The sequence below is a fragment of the Athalia rosae genome, chromosome 3, assembly GCF_917208135.1.
Source record: "Athalia rosae chromosome 3, iyAthRosa1.1, whole genome shotgun sequence".
Lineage (NCBI taxonomy): Eukaryota > Metazoa > Arthropoda > Insecta > Hymenoptera > Athaliidae > Athalia > Athalia rosae.
In genome coordinates, this window is record NC_064028.1 from 460,822 (window position 1) to 479,036 (window position 18,215).

An 18,215-nucleotide genomic window follows, 5' to 3' on the forward strand; every position below is an offset into this window, starting at 1 on the left:
TCAAGTTTTCAGTAGTGAGAAACCTCTGCATACACAACCTCATAGTATACCGATATGAATGCCGTAGTATGAAAAAATGCTACTTCCTTTGCCATAGTCATTGTAAATATCCACTTACCTCCTCGACATTGGTGATATTAGATATTTGAAAGTGAATGACTGTTGAGATGTCAAATGTTACTAACTCACGACTATTGTGTCACGACTAACCGCTGTCACATGTCGTATGTGCTCGACATGCACGACGGGGGGATTGCACGTGCGGCGCACACACCGTACAAAAAGCTCTCCCACTATACGTATTCGCCGTTTTCATTGGCGCTTGCTTCTATACTGGCAACTTGATTCGTTTGGAGCTTTACAAGCAATGTTCATTTTTAACTTCAGAGATAAAAAAAATCTGTCAGTTCACGCGTGGTGTGCAGCCGTTAGCTGTCATTTGTTGGAGTCGTCTGCTAGACGCTATTTTTGTTCATTGACTCAATGACTGCTGTTTCATAACCATTTTCAATAATTACAAGTGACTTACGAGTACACAATACGTGTTAGGGGGTTCGCCAATCTTAACAGTGTGATAATTGCCACCACATGCATAGTCACTTTTAGAACCTAGGTACGATGGAAATTCCACGAACACCAATAGACAATCTTTTTAATATATTGGGAGGATTTAGTGCAGGTCATGAAAAAGCGTTGAAGCAAGGATTATACAATGCTGTGGCATTGTTCCTTTTGTTCGCAGCAACGATAGCTTTCTATGGTCTCTATTTCATACTCAGCCCATTCGTAAAGCCGCTGATATGGGCCCTACTTTGCGGTTCTGTACTTTTCCCATTCAAACTCAAACTTGCCACCGCCGTTAAATCCTGGTTTGCTGCCATAGAAACATCAAACAAGCCTTTTGTCGTCAATGTGGCGATGATCCCGGTGCAGTTTATCGATGACATTTCAGAAATTATTGGATCATTTCTACGCAAAAACCTCAAATACATTGGTCCGGTAGTCGTCGCCATTCCAGTATTGCTCCTGATTTATAATTACACACCAAGTTTTCTGACCTGCATCATATGGCGAGAGTTTCAGATAGCCAATACTATTATCAACTTCTTTATTTCGACTTGCAGCATTTATACAGTGAGTAAGAATATCAGCTACAAATATGACCTCTAAATCTCAATGGTTGGACAATGATGATTCGTAAAATAAAGTCATTGCATTCAAATAAAGAGATAAATACAGAGCTGGAGAAAAAGATATGATGCAATAGATTTTTTTTACTAATTCAGGGTGTTTGGGATTATTGTATAAATATGGAAAGCATTAACTCTGCTTCAATAATTCTAATCCAAAAAATTGTGAATATGGTCTATGCTTGTCTTACGAATCTCCATGAATCAGAAGACTATTTTCTAAATAGTATTAAGTCATTAAATCATTTTAGATGCTACTCATGAATAATGATTATGATGGTTTCATTCCTCTGTTAACAGGTAATAGCCATTGTTGTTGGCTACTTATCTATTCTGTACGTGTACTGGACACCAGTAAATTGTAAACGGTTTCACCATACGTCTTTTGCGCTTTGGTTTGTTATGAGCTTCTATTTATCGAACCTGATCGGGGCATACCAAGTAGCTGTATTTGTCATGCTGCAGCTACTTTACTTGCTCGGATTTATTTACGAGGTGATATTGATTGTGGATCACCAAGAGATAAATGGAAGGAGACCAACTTTTATTGATGCCGCTCGCTATGCTTTTGCTAATAATCTCATCAATCAAACATCTGAAAATACTCCAATAACATGCAATTCTTCAGAGGGCGATGTTTGCTTACTTTCAAGTCCAGAAGAAGAAACTCCCCAGTTTGTAGCAACAAAATTAGTTGACGAAAATGCCGACGAATTTGTAGCTGGTATTGATGATAACAAAACCAAATCTGCTATATCTCGGATAAGGCTTGGCAAAAAATCAATGTCCGTTGATGCAGATGTGGGAAAACTGCTAGGGGCTGTAGCCCCAAAATCTTCCAAGTCATTAGAAAACGTTGGGCAATCATTGGCACAAGAAAGAAATTTTTTGAGAAAATTAAAAATGGACTTCAAAATGTCACTAGACATTGAGGATGATAGAGTGAATACAGACAACCATATGTATTTTGCACTGTACGCTTGTATAGGTATGCTTCTATGGAAACACAAGTGGATGATACAACTTTTGTCTTTGCCCATAGCTTACTATTTGATTAAGCAGATTGGAATTTCATGTGGGCTTTGGAATATGATTGGAAATCAGTACACAGCATTTGTTGACGGAATTTCTAATTGGTGTACCGAAAGGCACCAGGCTTTAGTTCCTGCGAACGTCAGAGGCTTGTATAAACTGGGTGTAATCATAAATCAAAAAGCAATCGAGTTATTGAAGGGATCTGTAGATGCTGTTGCTACAACGGCTGTTATACTAGGGCTGCTTACCTTTCTGACTTGTACCTCGATTTTCATTACGATACAGGCAAGTAGATCAAATGAACAATGACCATACCTTCATCATATTTGCTTGGCTCGTTTTAAGAACTTCATAATTTTTTAATCATCTTGTAGATTTATGCGGAAGGAATGCACTTAATTCAAGTTACCGGGGAGGTGCTCAACTCTTCATTGGTAAACAATGCAGACATCGACTGGGTTCCAGAGCAATGGGAGGATTCGGTGAATAGCGTATTGGACAACGCTTATACTTATGGCAGAAGCGCAATATCTGATGGTGTGAGTAGTGTTTCATATTGACATGAAAAGTAAATGATTCATCGATTGCATTGGCCAATTTACAACAGGATTCATCAGAGTCAATTCATTTTCATCTCTCAGGTAAAAGGATTAGTAAAAGACCTTGAACCAGCAAAGGCTGAATTAATGGAAAAAAAGGTGGTGGAATTATGGGACAGATTATATCAAGCTTGGATGATGTCTAACGTTGACCCTGAGATGGTCGGACCCACCGTAGATGTCAAGGCTGCTTATTCAGTCTGGGAGAGCTTCAAAGATAGTTTTGGGAAAACACCACTCCGTGAGCATCAAGATTACTCTAATTTGTGGATTTTTGAAAACATCAAAATAAGTTGACATCAGATGATATCTGATTCAATGACACCCAACGGTTTTCAGAATTTTTCAACATGACAAGCATACAAAATTTTGCCAAGGAAAACGTTGGAATCCTGATGTCAGTAATGGATTCAGTTTGGGGGATAGTTAAAGGAAATGTGTCTGTGATATTGAGTATTTTTACCGAGTTATTATATGTTGTGCTAATGAGTGGCTCAGCTGTACTCAACTTTACGCTCAGCTTGGTAGGTAGATTTAGGTCTTCAGATAGGATTTGCTCTCGTAACTCCATTGATTGTATTCTACTGTGTTGATATGCTCAAGTTTAATTGTAAAAATTTACCATCTCATCTACTTTTACAGATAGTATTTTTCACAACGTTATTCTATCTGTTGAGTTCGAGTGCAAAAACCTACAAACCAATTGAATTGATGACAATGTTCAGTCCAATCAGCTGTAACAGGTGAATATTATGACTAACATTTTCTCTTCGTAAATTTTTTGCAAAATCAGACTTAATTGGTATTTATTTCGAATCTGCTTACAAAGTGTTGGACGGTATGTGTTAACATAGTGCTTAATAAGAAACAAATACTTTGACGAGTAATGATGGTCATTGATGTTGAGATAGTAATTCGTTTTACAACTTCAGGTTTGCCATTGCCTTAGAGGAGGCAGTCATTGGAGTATTCTCAGCAACATTCAAGCTTGCATCGTTTTTTGGGATGTGGACGTGGTTTACGCATAATCTCTTCCAAGTGAAAATAGTTTACCTTCCATCAGCGTTTGCTAGTGTACTCGGTGCAGTTCCATTTCTGGATGCGTATGTCGCTTGCATTCCAGCAGCCATAGAATTGTGGCTGACGCGAGGCTCTATGGTCGCCCTTGCGTTTTTCATGTTCCATTTCGCCCCGTTCAATGTCGTTGTCACGGATTTTTACAATGAAATTAAAGGGTAAGACTTGTTGATCAACTTCATTCGGTTTCCAAACAAAATTAGTGAATTGGAAAGTAGAAGACTTATACAATTATCGAGACTCACATATGTATGCACTTACATACATAAAATTTGCAGCAAATCTCTATTATTTGCATATTTATTTCTCATATTATAAGTTAGGTTTTCTAACTTTTAGGGGTGGTCATCCGTATCTAACAGGACTTTCAATAGCAGGTGGAGTTTTCTGCCTGGGAGTACAAGGAGCTATTTTTGGTCCACTGTTACTTTGTTGCATTATGGTAGCCATAAACTTGAGCCGTCGATATCTTCACTCACCATCAGAGGAAGCTATTTACACATTGAAATCTCATTTGACGACTTTGAAAAAGGAGGATGGTATTCCGGAAAAAGAATAATTCTTTTATGATTTGTGCTATGATCGTTATGGAGACAAAAACAAAAAAAAAAGCAATACCCCATAAATATGCAAGATATGTTTGTGAGTTTAGTGCCGTCAATACTTTTTGTATACAAACTTAACTCGGATTCCCTGCCTAAATTTCAATGGCTCATTTTTTACTTAACATATACAGAAGGTTCGTACCTTCAGCATAAAAAAAAAAATATATACGGATTTTGCTTGAAGTTCGAATAGAATATCATTCATACGTAGATATAAGCAAGCATCTTCAATTAAGCTCCGTCTATTCCCTGTAATTCAATACTGAAAACTATGCCGCCTTATAAAAATCCATGCTATGTGCGCCTACTTCGTGTTACACGGTGTTTAATTATCTGCTTCAGCGATAACTCATAATAGTAATTTGAATAAATTTTTCTAAAAATTAATAACTAATTGTAAGCTAATGTTAAGCATGGGTTTACTTCCTATGTGTGTATGTAGATATTTATTTTACTATGCTTGTTCGTTTACTGAAGTTACCTGTGTTAAGAAAAATAAGTGTTTACATTATTTGTGTACACTATATGCTATATGCACAAAATTTCGCGTATGCAGTAGGACATTGAATAAAAATTTTAAATCTACCATTCTAATAATATCAATGATATCCGGGATAGCTAGAAACTCGTCCATGGTGGAACCAACTTGAAATTGATAGCAATCGAATTTGAATAGTATGCATATTTGTAGTATTAAATAGTATTAAAATCTACATTCATCGCGACAAGTACAGAATTTAATTGTCCATCAGATTCCAATGAATGAAACATGACCCGTCAATTACGCAGCTTTGATATATCTTCAAAGCGGTTACAGTCGGAATTTGTTATGTGGATTATGAATATCGGACAATGTAATCAGACGGATGGTTTGACTGAGGTTTTCAGCTGATGTGGAATTCTCCGAATGATACACAATCTTTTTTATTCCATGAAACATGTGGAAGCCGTTCTCTGAGAATCTTCCACGCCTTGAGTCTTCTATTTCCAACCAAACAAATAGCGCAATTTTGTTCGATCTCAGTTCGATAGTGTAGTCTTCAGTGTTCGGAATTGTTCCTTTGACTGGATTTGGGTTGACTTTAAACTATAAGTTGTTCATATCTCGGTCAAATGATCGGCATTTAGTACTAAATATTATCAAATCATCCTGCACGTAAAATTTCATACTCACGCTGACATTAGCGGATGGCAAAGTAACATCTTTCAATGGCATTGGATAAATATAGTTGTATGGTGCAATGAGCTGCTTAGTTTTATTCATTAAAGCAAGCTCTATGATGCAGTTTTTTTTTATGGAAGCCAGAATACCACATCCAGCTTGTTCAAGGTAATCGTCCAGCCAAACAGACAGTACCATATTTGCGGTATTGGGTGGCTAGCAATAATTACATTTATCACCTATTTTGTGGAGTAAAGTGGTAACGGTAAACTATAACTTTATAAAAATAAGATTATTTCCTTACGATCGTGATGCCAGTAAAATTCTGCATATGAATGGGTGTAAGAGAATTCCATCTATAAACATAGACTACCACAATACAATCCGTAATCGCAGTTAATTCATCTGAAACAATATACAGCTCAAGTTCATCGGCAGGGGAGACATGAGGTGTAATAATCACGGGTGCGAAAAATTCCATAGCGTAATAATGAAGCATTTTCCAGCGGCCCGAGAAATCTGCAATAATTTAAAACGTTTGAACGTTTCAATAATTTATTCTGACAATCAAATTTTGGAAGCCCTGATGCAACCCAGACTCACCTATTGACGACCAAGAGGGAGCGTGCCAAACATCATTAAGCTGCCAATACAAAGCACCCATAGTCATTCCTTCCCCCCTAGCATTAAGAGAGCTTTTTGTTTGTCGGTATGACTCGGTTTGGATTTTTATCGAGACTGCTTGATTAACTTGAGTCAAATAAATGTACTTGAATAGATCTTCCGTATTGTTCTGTTCAGGAATAATGAGATTTTTAGATACCATGGATTCCATTGATTCATATCCACCGGGTAAATGTTGACGGTGTTTCATAAATTCACTATCTATTCTCAGATCATCCAAAGAGGATACAGCTAGAACCAGAGTATAGATAGAAGGAATTGACTGTACCCCGTACTCTGAAGCAAAACGAGTGCGTGGGTATTGGTTTATGTCCCAACCATTAGCGATGTAGTTGTAGTAGTGCACTAAAATGCAATGAGACATTAGTTAAATGATTCTAGTGATGAGGTAGCGAATTATAAACCTACCATCTCCGTATAAGTTGGAATAGGGGTCTGGACCAAAATAATTATGTTCTTCTGTATACAGCCCGTCGCTAGGGCTGGAAACCAAAAATGGTCGTGTAGGGTCTATCTTCTCTACTTCTGTTTTGATGACATTGACGTAGAGTTTGATGTAGTCTTGTTTATAGACTTCTTTTTCACCAGTTCCATACCAATTTCCATAAAGGGCTACTTCATTTTCATTATTACCAGCCCACACAACTATGCTTGGATGATGCTGCAATCTTCGAACGTTTTGTTTTACTTCTTCTCTAACTGATTCCAAAAAAATCTCAGTAGATGGATACATAGCACATGCAAACATGAAGTCCTGCCAAATCATTATTCCGTATTCATCGGCTATTTGGTAAAATAAATCAGATTCATAGTAACCACCTCCCCAAACTCGTAACATGTTCATGTGTACATCTCTGGCAGATTTCAGCAGGTGCCTGATAGTTTCTTCTTTACTCGATAATTCAGGGAGCACGCTTGATGGAATCCAATTACTCCCCTTTGCAAATATTGGCACGTTGTTAATCTTGAAATAAAAACTCAAGCCATTTGCCAAGGGTTCCTGAACAAGCTCCACTGTTCGGAAGCCTATCTTAAACTGCCGATGGTTTATCTTATTAGATACTGTTGTTTTTACGGATAAAGCATAAAGTTTCTGCTTTCCATAACCATTTGGCCACCATCTTTCGATATCACTCTGAAAACGTTTCAACAGATAATAAAATATTACCAAATAATCAAGCTGCCATAATTTTTTCCCAGAAATGAGAATTACTTCTGGAAGGAGCAGTACAACAGCTGCAGTTGCACTTTTTTCTCTTATCTCCAAAATAGTAGAGTTGATAAAACGAGTGTTGCTGTTGATTTTCATTTCAGCAAATACGTTACAAACAAGAGCTTCATTTTTTTGATCAGTCACAGTGACGAGAAATACTTTAATTATAATTTCCCAAGTATTGTGCTTCTTGTAGAGATCTACCGTCACATCTGTTACCAACACCTCACTAATTGTTTCCAGTTCAACATCTTTCCTGCAAAAAAATTTAGAATGGATCAATAAATGGAAGAAGCAAGTCTGGATCAATTTGTTGAAAATCATTAGAAAACAGATATTTAATGAATGCGATAACTGTTACCAAATTCCCATCGATGGAAAAGCTGGACCCCAATCCCAGGCAAAGCTGGCCTGCATCTTTCTAATATGGTTCACGTGACATTCTCCATTATATACCTCAGGAGGACATTTAGGTGGCACCAGATAATTTAGGGTTTGTTCTTCAAAGAGCGCGTTGGCTCTTTGTATCGGAGATAGTACCATAACTTTGATCTCGTTGTGTCCAAGCTACAATCGTTTAGTAAAAAATATATTATTATCGGCGATTAACTTGTACCTAATTCTTTCTTCAAATTGCTGACTATTTTAGCTATTCTATGTTTTAAATACCTGTAAATATTCTTTAACATTGTAGTGATATCTCAGGAACATACTTGACGTGTTGCCAACGAATTGGTCATTCACATAAATTATTGCAAAGGTATCCACCCCATGGAACGTCAGAATTACATTTGTAGCTTCCATAAATGATGCATCAACTATCGGTATAAAAGCATCATTGAATTGGGTTTACAGATCGTTAGTTGAATGTTGAGAAAAATTTCAGTTCTACCTTGGAAATAGGTACTGAAAGCAACGGATTGGTTTCCAACCCAACGGTACCTGACATCGTTATCACTTCGAAAAACATTTTCGGTACCAAACAAGTCTGTATAGATACCTCCTGGTACATGAGCATCGAAGTAACACGGTGGTGCCACTGTGGATTTTGGAAGCTGTATGTGTCACCATTCAGTATGAATATAAATATATTGATTGACGCCCAGTTGCAATATCGCTACTAACAGTACTCACCACATTCCAATCCAGGAAGTTTGTTTTGCCTATGGATCATGCTATCTGCAAACATTCAACAGAGGCTGGTATATGCCAAAGACTGCTAAATGGAGATCAATGTGTGGAAGCTGTTATTTTACACATTACTCACTCGAAGAAAAAATGTGGCCATTCCAACGGCCATTTAATTTGATGGGTACTCCGTCGTGGATATAAGAAAATGTAAGCAAAATTACAATCTTAATGAATTTCATCATTTTGTTGCTCAAATCTTCGAATTTTACAGATTGCGTTTCAAGAAATCTGTTTCAGTTCTTTCTTGTATTGGTACGCATGCAGTATAAAAAATGTGGCCAGCAGTACTAACTTATATGTAACGAGAGCAATGTAATATTCTTTTATACTGTTCCCGAGTCTACTTGTCATACACTACAATATGTTTGACCTTTATTTGACCTGAGATCAAAGATTGCAGATAACTACTTATACTGCTCTTATCATGTGTTGTTGACCATAGTTGAGTAATCATGGTATACTCTATGTTAGGTGAAGTGCAATATAGAAATATTGAATCAGTTGGAAAAGTATACATGTCTCTGTTTGTAGGGAATTGATAATGTAAACAAACGACAAGGAAATAATTACTTTTGATGAACAATATGTAACGAATTTAATAATGATATTTGTTTTTTGAACATATTTAGCACAAAGGTTTGAGTTTGTGATTATTGACAGCTGATATTCACTGCAAGATCCCTGAATAAACTTTACAATGTGAGGTTGATACTTATGATTGTTTTTTCTCCTTGTTTTCTTATAAAAATGTTTTCTTCAACCCGATCACTATTCATACACCAATACACAAAGGCATTTTTTTCACAGACTCACAAGATCAGTTAACGACAACACGTGAATACATCATATCCCTGATTCAGTGGTTGGGAATGGAATGTACCAATAAAAATAATTATAAAATCTGTAAGATATGAAAGTCTTTCTAAGCTTGTATTTTGATATTTGTCTGTTTGTGATGAGGCTATTCGCAACACTGTTCTGAAATTCTTCACGATGTAATAACTTCATCAACTGAGTTTTACTGGCAGTGACATATGAAAATGCGAAAACTATGACGACCACTTTACCTACCAAAAGCAATGCGTTTCAAAAGACTTATTGAATAATTACAAACAATATAGCTGTTTTGTTTTTCCCAACATAATGAAAGACCTCTTATCACCAAAATCCCAAGCATGATTTGTTGACTGAAGTACGAATTTGAAAATTATGATTTAATGTTGTTTTGGAAAATTAGAGCAAACGACAACTGAGTGACTGGCTGTTGCTTCGTTTTTTATTTTGACACACATGGCTTCTTAAAAATTTCTCTTTTTCTGCTTACGAAATTGTTCCGCATAGTTTATTGTGGATTCAGACTGTTCACTGATTGCCTCAAAGCATCTTATTGGCGATGACGGGACCTCGATTAAGACCACGCCGGGTGGATCTGGATTTCAGTTTATAAAATTTCAGTTTAGTTGACAAAAGTCGTCATCACGTAAAAAATATCACATTTTCGCCCTGTCTATCACTATCCCCTGCTTCATTCGCAGCATTAAAATGAGGAAAATACAAGATAGATAAATACATTCTAATAAATAATGTCATTGATCACAAATGACAATCAATGATACAATAAAGCAATGTATTTTCAGAAAATATTTGTGACGAATATTACATACCTATTTCAGATGGGCTATTCATCTCATTTCTCTTACGGGACAGACAATGATAAATGTGATCCTCATATGCGATTCCATTTCGTGTTTTAAACATGCAACAACTGTAACAGGTCAACTCAGCACAATCTTCTGTGATAACTACATCATTATCATCATCAATGGAAGAGGAGCCATTGGGTCCAGTAGCCTCCTTCAGATCATCGGATTCACCACATTCCGCAGCATGTGCTTGTACGTCCTCTTTTGGAAATCCTATGTGACAAATTGGACACAGCACTATCATTTTCGACAAAGTCGGGTCTCTATTGATTTCGTCAACGCCATCATCTTTGTCACTTTCCTAGAAAATTGATAAAATTTATAGGCCTTCCTCAAGATTAATGTCTCGCCAAGATAACTATCTGCTTTACGTATGATACACAAATTATCAGGGAGCAACAATATGTCGATGATTTACTCAAGATTAACATTAAATACCAACCACAACCAACAGTTCTGCGCCACTTTTTTCTTTAAGGTTTCTTCTCTGTTGTAGTTGCCGCTGACTACGCGCTCTATTTCGAGAAGCTTCGTTTAATTTCCATTTTTCTTCATTAGCTTTGATCTCGCTTTCCCGTAAATTTTTTTGATTGCGTTCTTTTTCTTCCATGCGCAATCTAGTCATCACTAATTCTTGTCTCAGCTGTTTTTCTGTTTCTTGTAATTTGGCCTGCTGTTGTGATTTAGCTTTCTCTGCAATTTGTTCGGCTTTTTTGCTTTGCAGCAATATCGAGCTACCTTGATGAAGTTTACTGGCCAAGCCCCCAAGTGCAAAGGGTTTGATCTCTACATCTTGTTCTTCAATTTCAACTTCTTCATCAATCAGTTCATCGTCTTCGAGTACAACAGTTGTTTGGCTTTTGGCATGTTTCGATAGTAGATTAACGAATTTGTTCTTTGCTGTAAAGTCGTCTAACATGGCCTGCGTGGCTCTCCTGGGTGATGATTTCTTGTTGTCTTTATCTTTATTTTTTCGTTGACGGAGTATTGGCTTGCGCTTGTTGGGATTAGGTGGTACAATTCTTCTGGGATAGATCTCTGACGATTGTGGTGAGTGTGTCTGATCTGTTCGTGTATCTTTTTTCTTATTCTTTTTGCGTAACGTTGCAAGGTCATCATTATCAATCTCATCACTATCCACGTCTCCAAACAAAGCAAATTTTTCTTCTGTACCAGAGCTCAAATTATTCAAAATTTTGTCTTGACGCGTTTGATGTGATTCCGTAGTATTTGTGTTTTGTCTAGTCGTTATCCGAGGTGATTCTGACCATTTACTCTTCTTAGTCTTTTCGAAAATAGGATCACTGTCCTCATCACTTTCAAAGTAATCTTGTCTTATAGTTTTGAGGCGCTCAGTCGCCTTTCGCTTGCAATTTCGATTCTGGTTTCTTCTTATGTTTTCAGAATCCTGGTGGAAATCGGCGTCTTCTAGCAGAGGTTTCTTATCCAAGCTACCGTTATTGGCACCCACCTAAAGAAATGTTGAAATGAATTAGACACTCTTTTTTTTTACGGAAATAGAATTTATTCATAATTTTTAATTACAGTTGTCATCTTTTTGTTGGTACAACGAAAGATAACCACGATTGTTATTACTTATCAAACAGAAGGTTTTATAATATAGATGCTAAGATACCTATTTACATTTCAAAGTGACAAAGGTGTTACAAATTGATTAGTTTTGACTCTACAAAATCTTTATCGTAATAACATCTGGAAAAATGTAACAGGCAAAAGAGGTATGAAGCCTGATATCAAATTTGTAATGATGCCCAATACATAAAAAAGATGTTGATTAATCAATTCTTTACCAATTATCATTCATCGATACAATCAATCTCACAGGGCAGTTGATATTTTAATACTTCAAAAGTCTCACCACAAATTAACTGAAAATACATTGAAATATAACGTATGCAATACTCTTGAGTTCAACCGTGAAGAGTATGAAACGATTCATGGAGTGTATTATCACAGTTTTATTGCCAATGGGGAAGACAAGAAGTAACAATATTCTATCCTAAAATAAATACAAATTGTTATTGCAAAACTTCGAAATTGGGTCTCCCATGTAGATTATCATTGAATAAAATGTACTTGGAAATAAGATATTGTTGCTCTCGGGAGAGCTGTGGCAGTTTCTTAACAATTGAGATTTCATTGAATCTTAGCACGTATATTATAATATGTTAATGTATATTGCATATCAAAAGCATACATGTAATAAAATTGCTGAAGGAATATCTTTCATAGTACAATGATGAATCAATAGTAAAAACAAAACGTGAGTTTTATAAATTAGTCTGTGTAGAATAAGAGGCATATAATCCATCAGCGATAAGATTGATACCAAACGGATTGGATGGAGGTACCCACCTTAATGGGTGACCCCCATTGAAACTCTGAAACATCTGGCCTATGCTTTCCTCTCCAGATCTCAGCAACTTCATCCAGATGATGACTCAGAACAGTCAGTACTTTTTCGCTCGCTTCCAAAACTCTCCTATGATGACAAAAACTGTACGGTACACGTTCGTGTAGTATAGGTCGACTCTTCTGCAGTAAAGGTATATCATTTTCATCAATAACGGCATCTGTTGGATCCAGCTTCCACCTTTCAACTCTTTGGTTTTTCCTAGACCTCACATCGACATCTGCCTCCATGTATTGTGAGGTTTGGAAGCTATTGGAGATTATGTGCCGAGTATTTGTGACTGTTTCTTCTGATTCGTTATCATCCGTGTCATCGGTGGCTTCATTCTCTCGTAGCGATTTACGAAATAATGAATCATTTGCTGTAACAGGTTGTACAGGCTCTCTATCTGTAAACATTTCTGGTGATGATAGCAAGATCTCTTCAGGGGGTGTCAAATCAAGAGATGAACGACGATTTGAAGCCTTTGGCGATACTCGCAATTCCTGTGATCGATATGAAAAACTTGCCTTGGGATAAGTGATCTCTCCTGAAATCAGATTTGTCGAGGAATTGTTCTTCGAACTTACAATGGGTGCTATCATTTCAGGGGAGTATCGCACCACCTGCAATCATTTGCCGACAATTGCATAATTAATGAAAAATCAAGAGCCTTGATGTACTCAGAAAACAAGTTTGATATTGTTGAGCACAAACAGAATGTGATTGCGATGTTAGTAACAAAATATCAGATTGATAACTATATGCTCTAAGAATCGTTGAGAATTTTCAACACACCTCTTGCACAGAGTGGTTCTCAGGTTCGATCCCAGCCATATCCCTGGACTCGGTAATGACACGAAGTATTTGTTTCATTTGTTCATATTCCATTCCCTCTTCGTACATTTCCATATCTGAATGAGACACAATCAATTTAAACCCAAATGATTTAAGTGCAGCTAATTCAAATTAGTTTATGTAGTAGATTAATGTAAGCTAACTTACTCATGAGTTCCTGAGCCATTTCCTCCGCTTCAATATCCTCCGCGGACATTCGGTTATTTTGTTCACCTTCACTACCTGACATTGTGACAAGGGCTTGCAAATTTGCCGTCACTTATTAATGAACATTAATATTTATGGAAGATGTACGTAGATTAGGCACACTTGCACTGATGTACCAAATGGCGTGCTATTATTTAGGAATAACTTCAATGAAATCCTAATATCATGCTTTCATCGACTGTTTGATGTTTGTGGAGTATTATTTATTGTCGAGGTAAATAGCAACTGAATAGCATAACTATAATACGACAAATGTGCTTTCATTCAAGGATTCGTAATACGCACTTTGCACCTCCAAATTCTCAAGAAGCAATAATCAAACGATTCGGATTTGCACTTCTGAAAAATTCTTTCCCCCTACACTAACCCTTCGCACCCACTGAATATTTGCCAATATTTGCAGTGGCTCGTTTATCGTTTGTATCAAGAAATTTTGCCAACTTTGCATTACTTTTTGTGTTCTGTTTTCGGCTTTGTTTTCAGTACAAATTTTTAGGCTGGTAGCCATGCACATCTCGATCAAAGGATCAAAGGTAATAGATTCACTCTATGTATACGAGCTATACATTTCTGTTTATTAAAAACTTCTGCTAGACAAATTACACACCAGGAATGGCGGCTTTTGCGGTACCGAGGCATATCGAAATCAGGTTATACATCAAATAGCATGATTATTTTAACTCTCGATTAGGTTGATATAACATAAACATAGCTCAAACATTAAAGTTAATCAAATTCGCCTAGTACACGCGTATCTGCACCTCGTTAAACTATACATACATTATTCAAACTAATGTTTCTTTGATACGGTTTCAGTTTATGCAGAACATTGCGCTATGTAACGAGGCCTGTTTCGATGAAAAATGGCATCGAACAATGCCTGAGAATGATGTTGGATCAACGTCAGTTATTCCACACAACGGTACATTGTAGACGAAAGCATATCGACAGCAAAGTATATAACATTTACCATCATTAAATCTTGATTCAATATTTTCATGAACATGCATTCGTGTTAGCATCTTCTCTAATTTATACTACTTCGAAATTACAGACACCTCGACCAGCTATTAAATTTGGATTAAAAGCTAAGAAAAAACAAATGGAACTTGTCCAAATATGGAGGGATATGACTGTTAGGGAATTGGCTGGGGCAGCAAAAAAAGACATTGAATCTGTATTCGAGGCGCTAAATATTGCATCTTCTACATACCACCATAATTCGCCTGACTTTGTCATTAACAATCCTACAATTATTCAGGAGGTTGTGAAGATCTTTGGTAAAAAATTTGAGACAATATCACGACCTGGTGTTACCAAAGATTCAAACGATGACAGTAAAGACGTGGTCAAGCGGTAAATTTTATCTACTGATATTGTACTTCAGATAGAACAATATTGTGTCAGCTCAGAAACACCTCTTACTGGGTCATATTATGTTATGCAGGCCTCCTCCAGATCCAGCTGTTCTTATAAAGCGTCATCCTGTAGTGACTATTATGGGACATGTTGACCATGGAAAAACTACGCTTTTGGATTCATTGCGCAGCACTTCTGTGGTCGCAACGGAATTTGGAGGCATTACACAACATATTGGTGCCTTTAATGGTGAGAATTAGTAAAGTTGACTTCCTACTGAAAATATTTGGTTGTCGCTCAATTGACAAGCAATTTTGAAAATGAGATCGCACCATTTCAAGTTTGTCCTGTATAGTTGTATTTTTGTACCAGTCACATTGGAGACGGGTGAAAGAATAACCTTCTTGGATACTCCTGGTCACGCTGCATTCAGCGCCATGAGGGCAAGAGGAGCCTATGTAACAGACATAGTAATTTTAGTGGTAGCTGCAGATGATGGAGTGATGGAGCAGACAATCCAGAGTATTGAAATGGCTAAGGCAGCCAATGTTCCAATTATTGTTGCCATCAACAAGATTGATAAGCCAGAAGCAGACATTGTAGGTAAACGTAAATGCAATGCACCTTTGCAATGGGCGTACAGATCGTTTGTGTATAGTTCTTGTGCAATGAAAATATTGACAATGAAAAAATTTGATTTTGCATTGAAAAGTTTCCGATTTCAGGATAGAACAAAAAGGATGCTTGCACAAAATGGAATACAAGTCGAGGACCTTGGAGGAGATGTGCAAAGCGTAAACATATCGGCATTGAAGAAAATTAACATTTACAACCTGACAGAAGCAGTTGCTGCACAAGCGGAGTTGATGAATATTACAGGGGACCCAACAGGCCTTGTAGAAGCAGTGGTCATAGAGGCATCTAATGATCCTGGGCGGGGAAAACTTGCCACAATATTGATTCAGCGTGGAACACTAAAGAAAAGCGCTATTCTTGGTACTCTCATAGAATTACTATAATTACTGAACGCAGACTATTTAATTCTCTATTTTAAACCCACATGATGACAGTCAAATTTCTTTAGTTTGTGGTAAAGCTTGGGCAAAGGTGAGATCGATGTTCAATGAGGATGGCAATCCTGTGGTATGTGGTAAGTTGTCCGAAGCTGTACAAGTGATCGGATGGCGAGAATTACCCAATGCTGGTGATGAGATCCTTGAAGTTGAAAGTGAGAAGCAAGCTCATGCAGTAATAAAGTATAGAGTAAGTAAGGAGTTTGAGATTACGGCCATGGAACACTCTAAAGCAGCAGCAGAAAAAATGAAGAAACATCTTGATGTAAGTCGGGCTTTTAAAACTTCTTACAAATAAGACCATGTATTCTCACAAATGATCCTCACTTTCAGGAATACAAAGAGAATCTAGCGCGTAAAAGAGCTCTAGGTATAAGGTATAAAATGAAGAGCTCCGGACAACGGCAAAAAGAAATAGTAAATGAGGATAACATGAGTATTAATATCATAGTGAAGGGGGATGTTGGTGGATCTGTTGAAGCTATACTAGACGTACTGGACACTTACTCTGAAGAGGACAAGTGTCGTCTAAATTTGATTCATTATGGTGTTGGAAATGTGACTGAAAATGATATTGATTTAGCCAGCGCATTTAAAGGTGAGCCTTGATGTTTTAATAAAAATAACATTAGAATACCAAGTCCAGTTCCTGTTAGCACGAAGAAATAGTAAGAGATCAATGATTATATGATAAGTAGTGAAAGATTAATGAATATATTTCAGCAATAATATACAGTTTCAATGTTGATACTCCAAATCAAGTTAAATCACTAGCGAAACAGGAGAGTATCCCAATCAGAAATTTCAATGTCATATATAAACTGATCGACAACCTCAAGGATGAAATTAATAGCAAACTTCCCTTACTTCAAGTTGAAGAAGTTATCGGTGAGCGATTAGCCTAATTTCTTTAGTAAATAAAACCTTTCATTCCAGTATTATTTATGAACTTGATTGACCGCATGAACAGTTGGTCGAATTCTTGACATACTTACGCATCCACACTTTATCTATAGGTGAGGCAAATGTTTTACAACAATTTGAAGTTTCGGAAGGTAGACGAAAAGTTCCTGTAGCTGGATCTCGCTGTGTAAAAGGAGTACTAAAAAAGTCTGCAATGTTCAAATTAGTTCGTGGAGATGAGGTCGTACATACAGGTGAGAAAGTTGCTATTTCCAAGGTTAAATTTTGGGCTACAGATTGTCAAATCGAATGCCGTACACGAAATTTCAGGACCCTTGGAATCGATGAGGCACATCAAGACCGAAGTAGATAGCATTAAGAATGGAGTAGAATGTGGTATTCGATTTAAGGACTCCGAGATCTCGTTTCAACCAGGGGACACCCTGATCTGCTTCAAATTAATTGATCAACCACAAAAATGTAAGTGGGATCCCGGATTTTAGGTAGCCAATAACTTTCATTATCAGTAAATGTCAAACAACGATTGTGCCTGTGGTTCAATAAAAAAATAAATACTGTATATACGGAAACTACATTTCTTATAATTTTAATTACCTCAGCAAAATAAAATAATATTTTTCATCCAGAAGGTGGCAAATTACATGTCATAGGATATATTGTAATAATATCACCTATCGAGATCTCAATGTTATTTATAATATACACTGAAAACACATTACAACACATTTTCAGATAAACAAAGTTCGATAGATTTGAAGTAGGGCTGTATGTTATAGTAATTAAAACTTTGATTCGGAGGTACAATCGCTAATGTATTAACTGAGGATAAAAAAGAAATTTAGTAAAACGTACTAGATTATATTGACACTGTATAACACGTGTGACTTTGAAAAATCAATCATCATATACCATATTATCAAAA

At 36.7% G+C, this 18,215-nt stretch overlaps 3 protein-coding genes across 4 annotated transcripts; 2 read left to right on the forward strand and 1 right to left on the reverse strand.

Annotated features, from left to right (window-relative positions):
- The first annotated feature begins 347 nt into the window (after window positions 1-347).
- LOC105685406 (transmembrane protein 245) lies at window positions 348-5,091 on the forward strand. 2 transcript variants are annotated; one of them, XM_012399452.3, is made up of 9 exons: window positions 348-1,134; window positions 1,491-2,510; window positions 2,600-2,764; window positions 2,867-3,065; window positions 3,164-3,348; window positions 3,467-3,567; window positions 3,654-3,662; window positions 3,757-4,059; window positions 4,241-5,091. In XM_012399452.3, exons 1-9 carry the CDS (start codon window positions 619-621, stop codon window positions 4,458-4,460), a joined length of 2,718 nt encoding a protein of 905 aa, XP_012254875.1. In that variant the 5' UTR covers window positions 348-618; the 3' UTR covers window positions 4,461-5,091. The 2 variants fall into 2 exon arrangements, with proteins under 2 accessions (XP_012254875.1, XP_012254878.1); XM_012399455.3 differs by lacking the exon at window positions 3,654-3,662 and having other exon boundaries at window positions 352-1,134.
- Window positions 4,938-14,343, reverse strand: LOC105685405. The gene is made up of 18 exons (XM_048651803.1): window positions 13,878-14,343; window positions 13,671-13,786; window positions 12,836-13,498; window positions 10,902-11,930; window positions 10,421-10,760; window positions 10,081-10,185; window positions 9,101-9,218; window positions 8,833-8,984; window positions 8,700-8,744; window positions 8,458-8,604; window positions 8,235-8,383; window positions 7,927-8,132; window positions 7,566-7,821; window positions 6,761-7,487; window positions 6,272-6,697; window positions 5,973-6,187; window positions 5,681-5,884; window positions 4,938-5,593 (listed from the first exon to the last, which is right to left on the reverse strand). The coding sequence occupies exons 1-18, from the start codon at window positions 13,957-13,959 to the stop codon at window positions 5,318-5,320; spliced, it is 5,256 nt and encodes a 1,751-aa protein (XP_048507760.1). The 5' UTR covers window positions 13,960-14,343; the 3' UTR covers window positions 4,938-5,317.
- On the forward strand, window positions 14,335-17,862 carry LOC105685408 (translation initiation factor IF-2, mitochondrial). The gene is made up of 12 exons (XM_012399457.3): window positions 14,335-14,470; window positions 14,532-14,587; window positions 14,754-14,892; window positions 14,992-15,293; window positions 15,385-15,545; window positions 15,669-15,895; window positions 16,022-16,292; window positions 16,381-16,634; window positions 16,703-16,967; window positions 17,093-17,257; window positions 17,386-17,526; window positions 17,603-17,862. The coding sequence occupies exons 1-12, from the start codon at window positions 14,444-14,446 to the stop codon at window positions 17,773-17,775; spliced, it is 2,181 nt and encodes a 726-aa protein (XP_012254880.2). The 5' UTR covers window positions 14,335-14,443; the 3' UTR covers window positions 17,776-17,862.
- The last annotated feature ends 353 nt before the right edge of the window (window positions 17,863-18,215 follow it).

Bases quoted from the DNA above. Each gene is read 5' to 3' on its own strand.
- LOC105685408 (XM_012399457.3), top strand. From the start codon at position 14,444: ATGCACATCTCGATCAAAGGATCAAAG. The intron at 14,471-14,531 runs GTAATAGATTCA...AACTTCTGCTAG, and splicing joins TCTCGATCAAAGGATCAAAG to ACAAATTACACACCAGGAAT. The intron at 14,893-14,991 runs GTATATAACATT...TCGAAATTACAG, and splicing joins GAAAGCATATCGACAGCAAA to ACACCTCGACCAGCTATTAA.
- LOC105685406 (XM_012399452.3), top strand. From the start codon at position 619: ATGGAAATTCCACGAACACCAATAGACAATCTTTTTAATATATTGGGA. The intron at 1,135-1,490 runs GTGAGTAAGAAT...CTCTGTTAACAG, and splicing joins CGACTTGCAGCATTTATACA to GTAATAGCCATTGTTGTTGG. The intron at 3,349-3,466 runs GTAGGTAGATTT...CTACTTTTACAG, and splicing joins TCAACTTTACGCTCAGCTTG to ATAGTATTTTTCACAACGTT.
- LOC105685405 (XM_048651803.1), bottom strand. From the start codon at position 13,959: ATGTCAGGTAGTGAAGGTGAACAAAATAACCGAATGTCCGCGGAGGAT. The intron at 13,499-13,670 runs GTGTGTTGAAAA...AAATGATTGCAG, and splicing joins AGAACCACTCTGTGCAAGAG to GTGGTGCGATACTCCCCTGA. The intron at 8,384-8,457 runs GTAGAACTGAAA...TTATACCGATAG, and splicing joins TTTCAGTACCTATTTCCAAG to TTGATGCATCATTTATGGAA.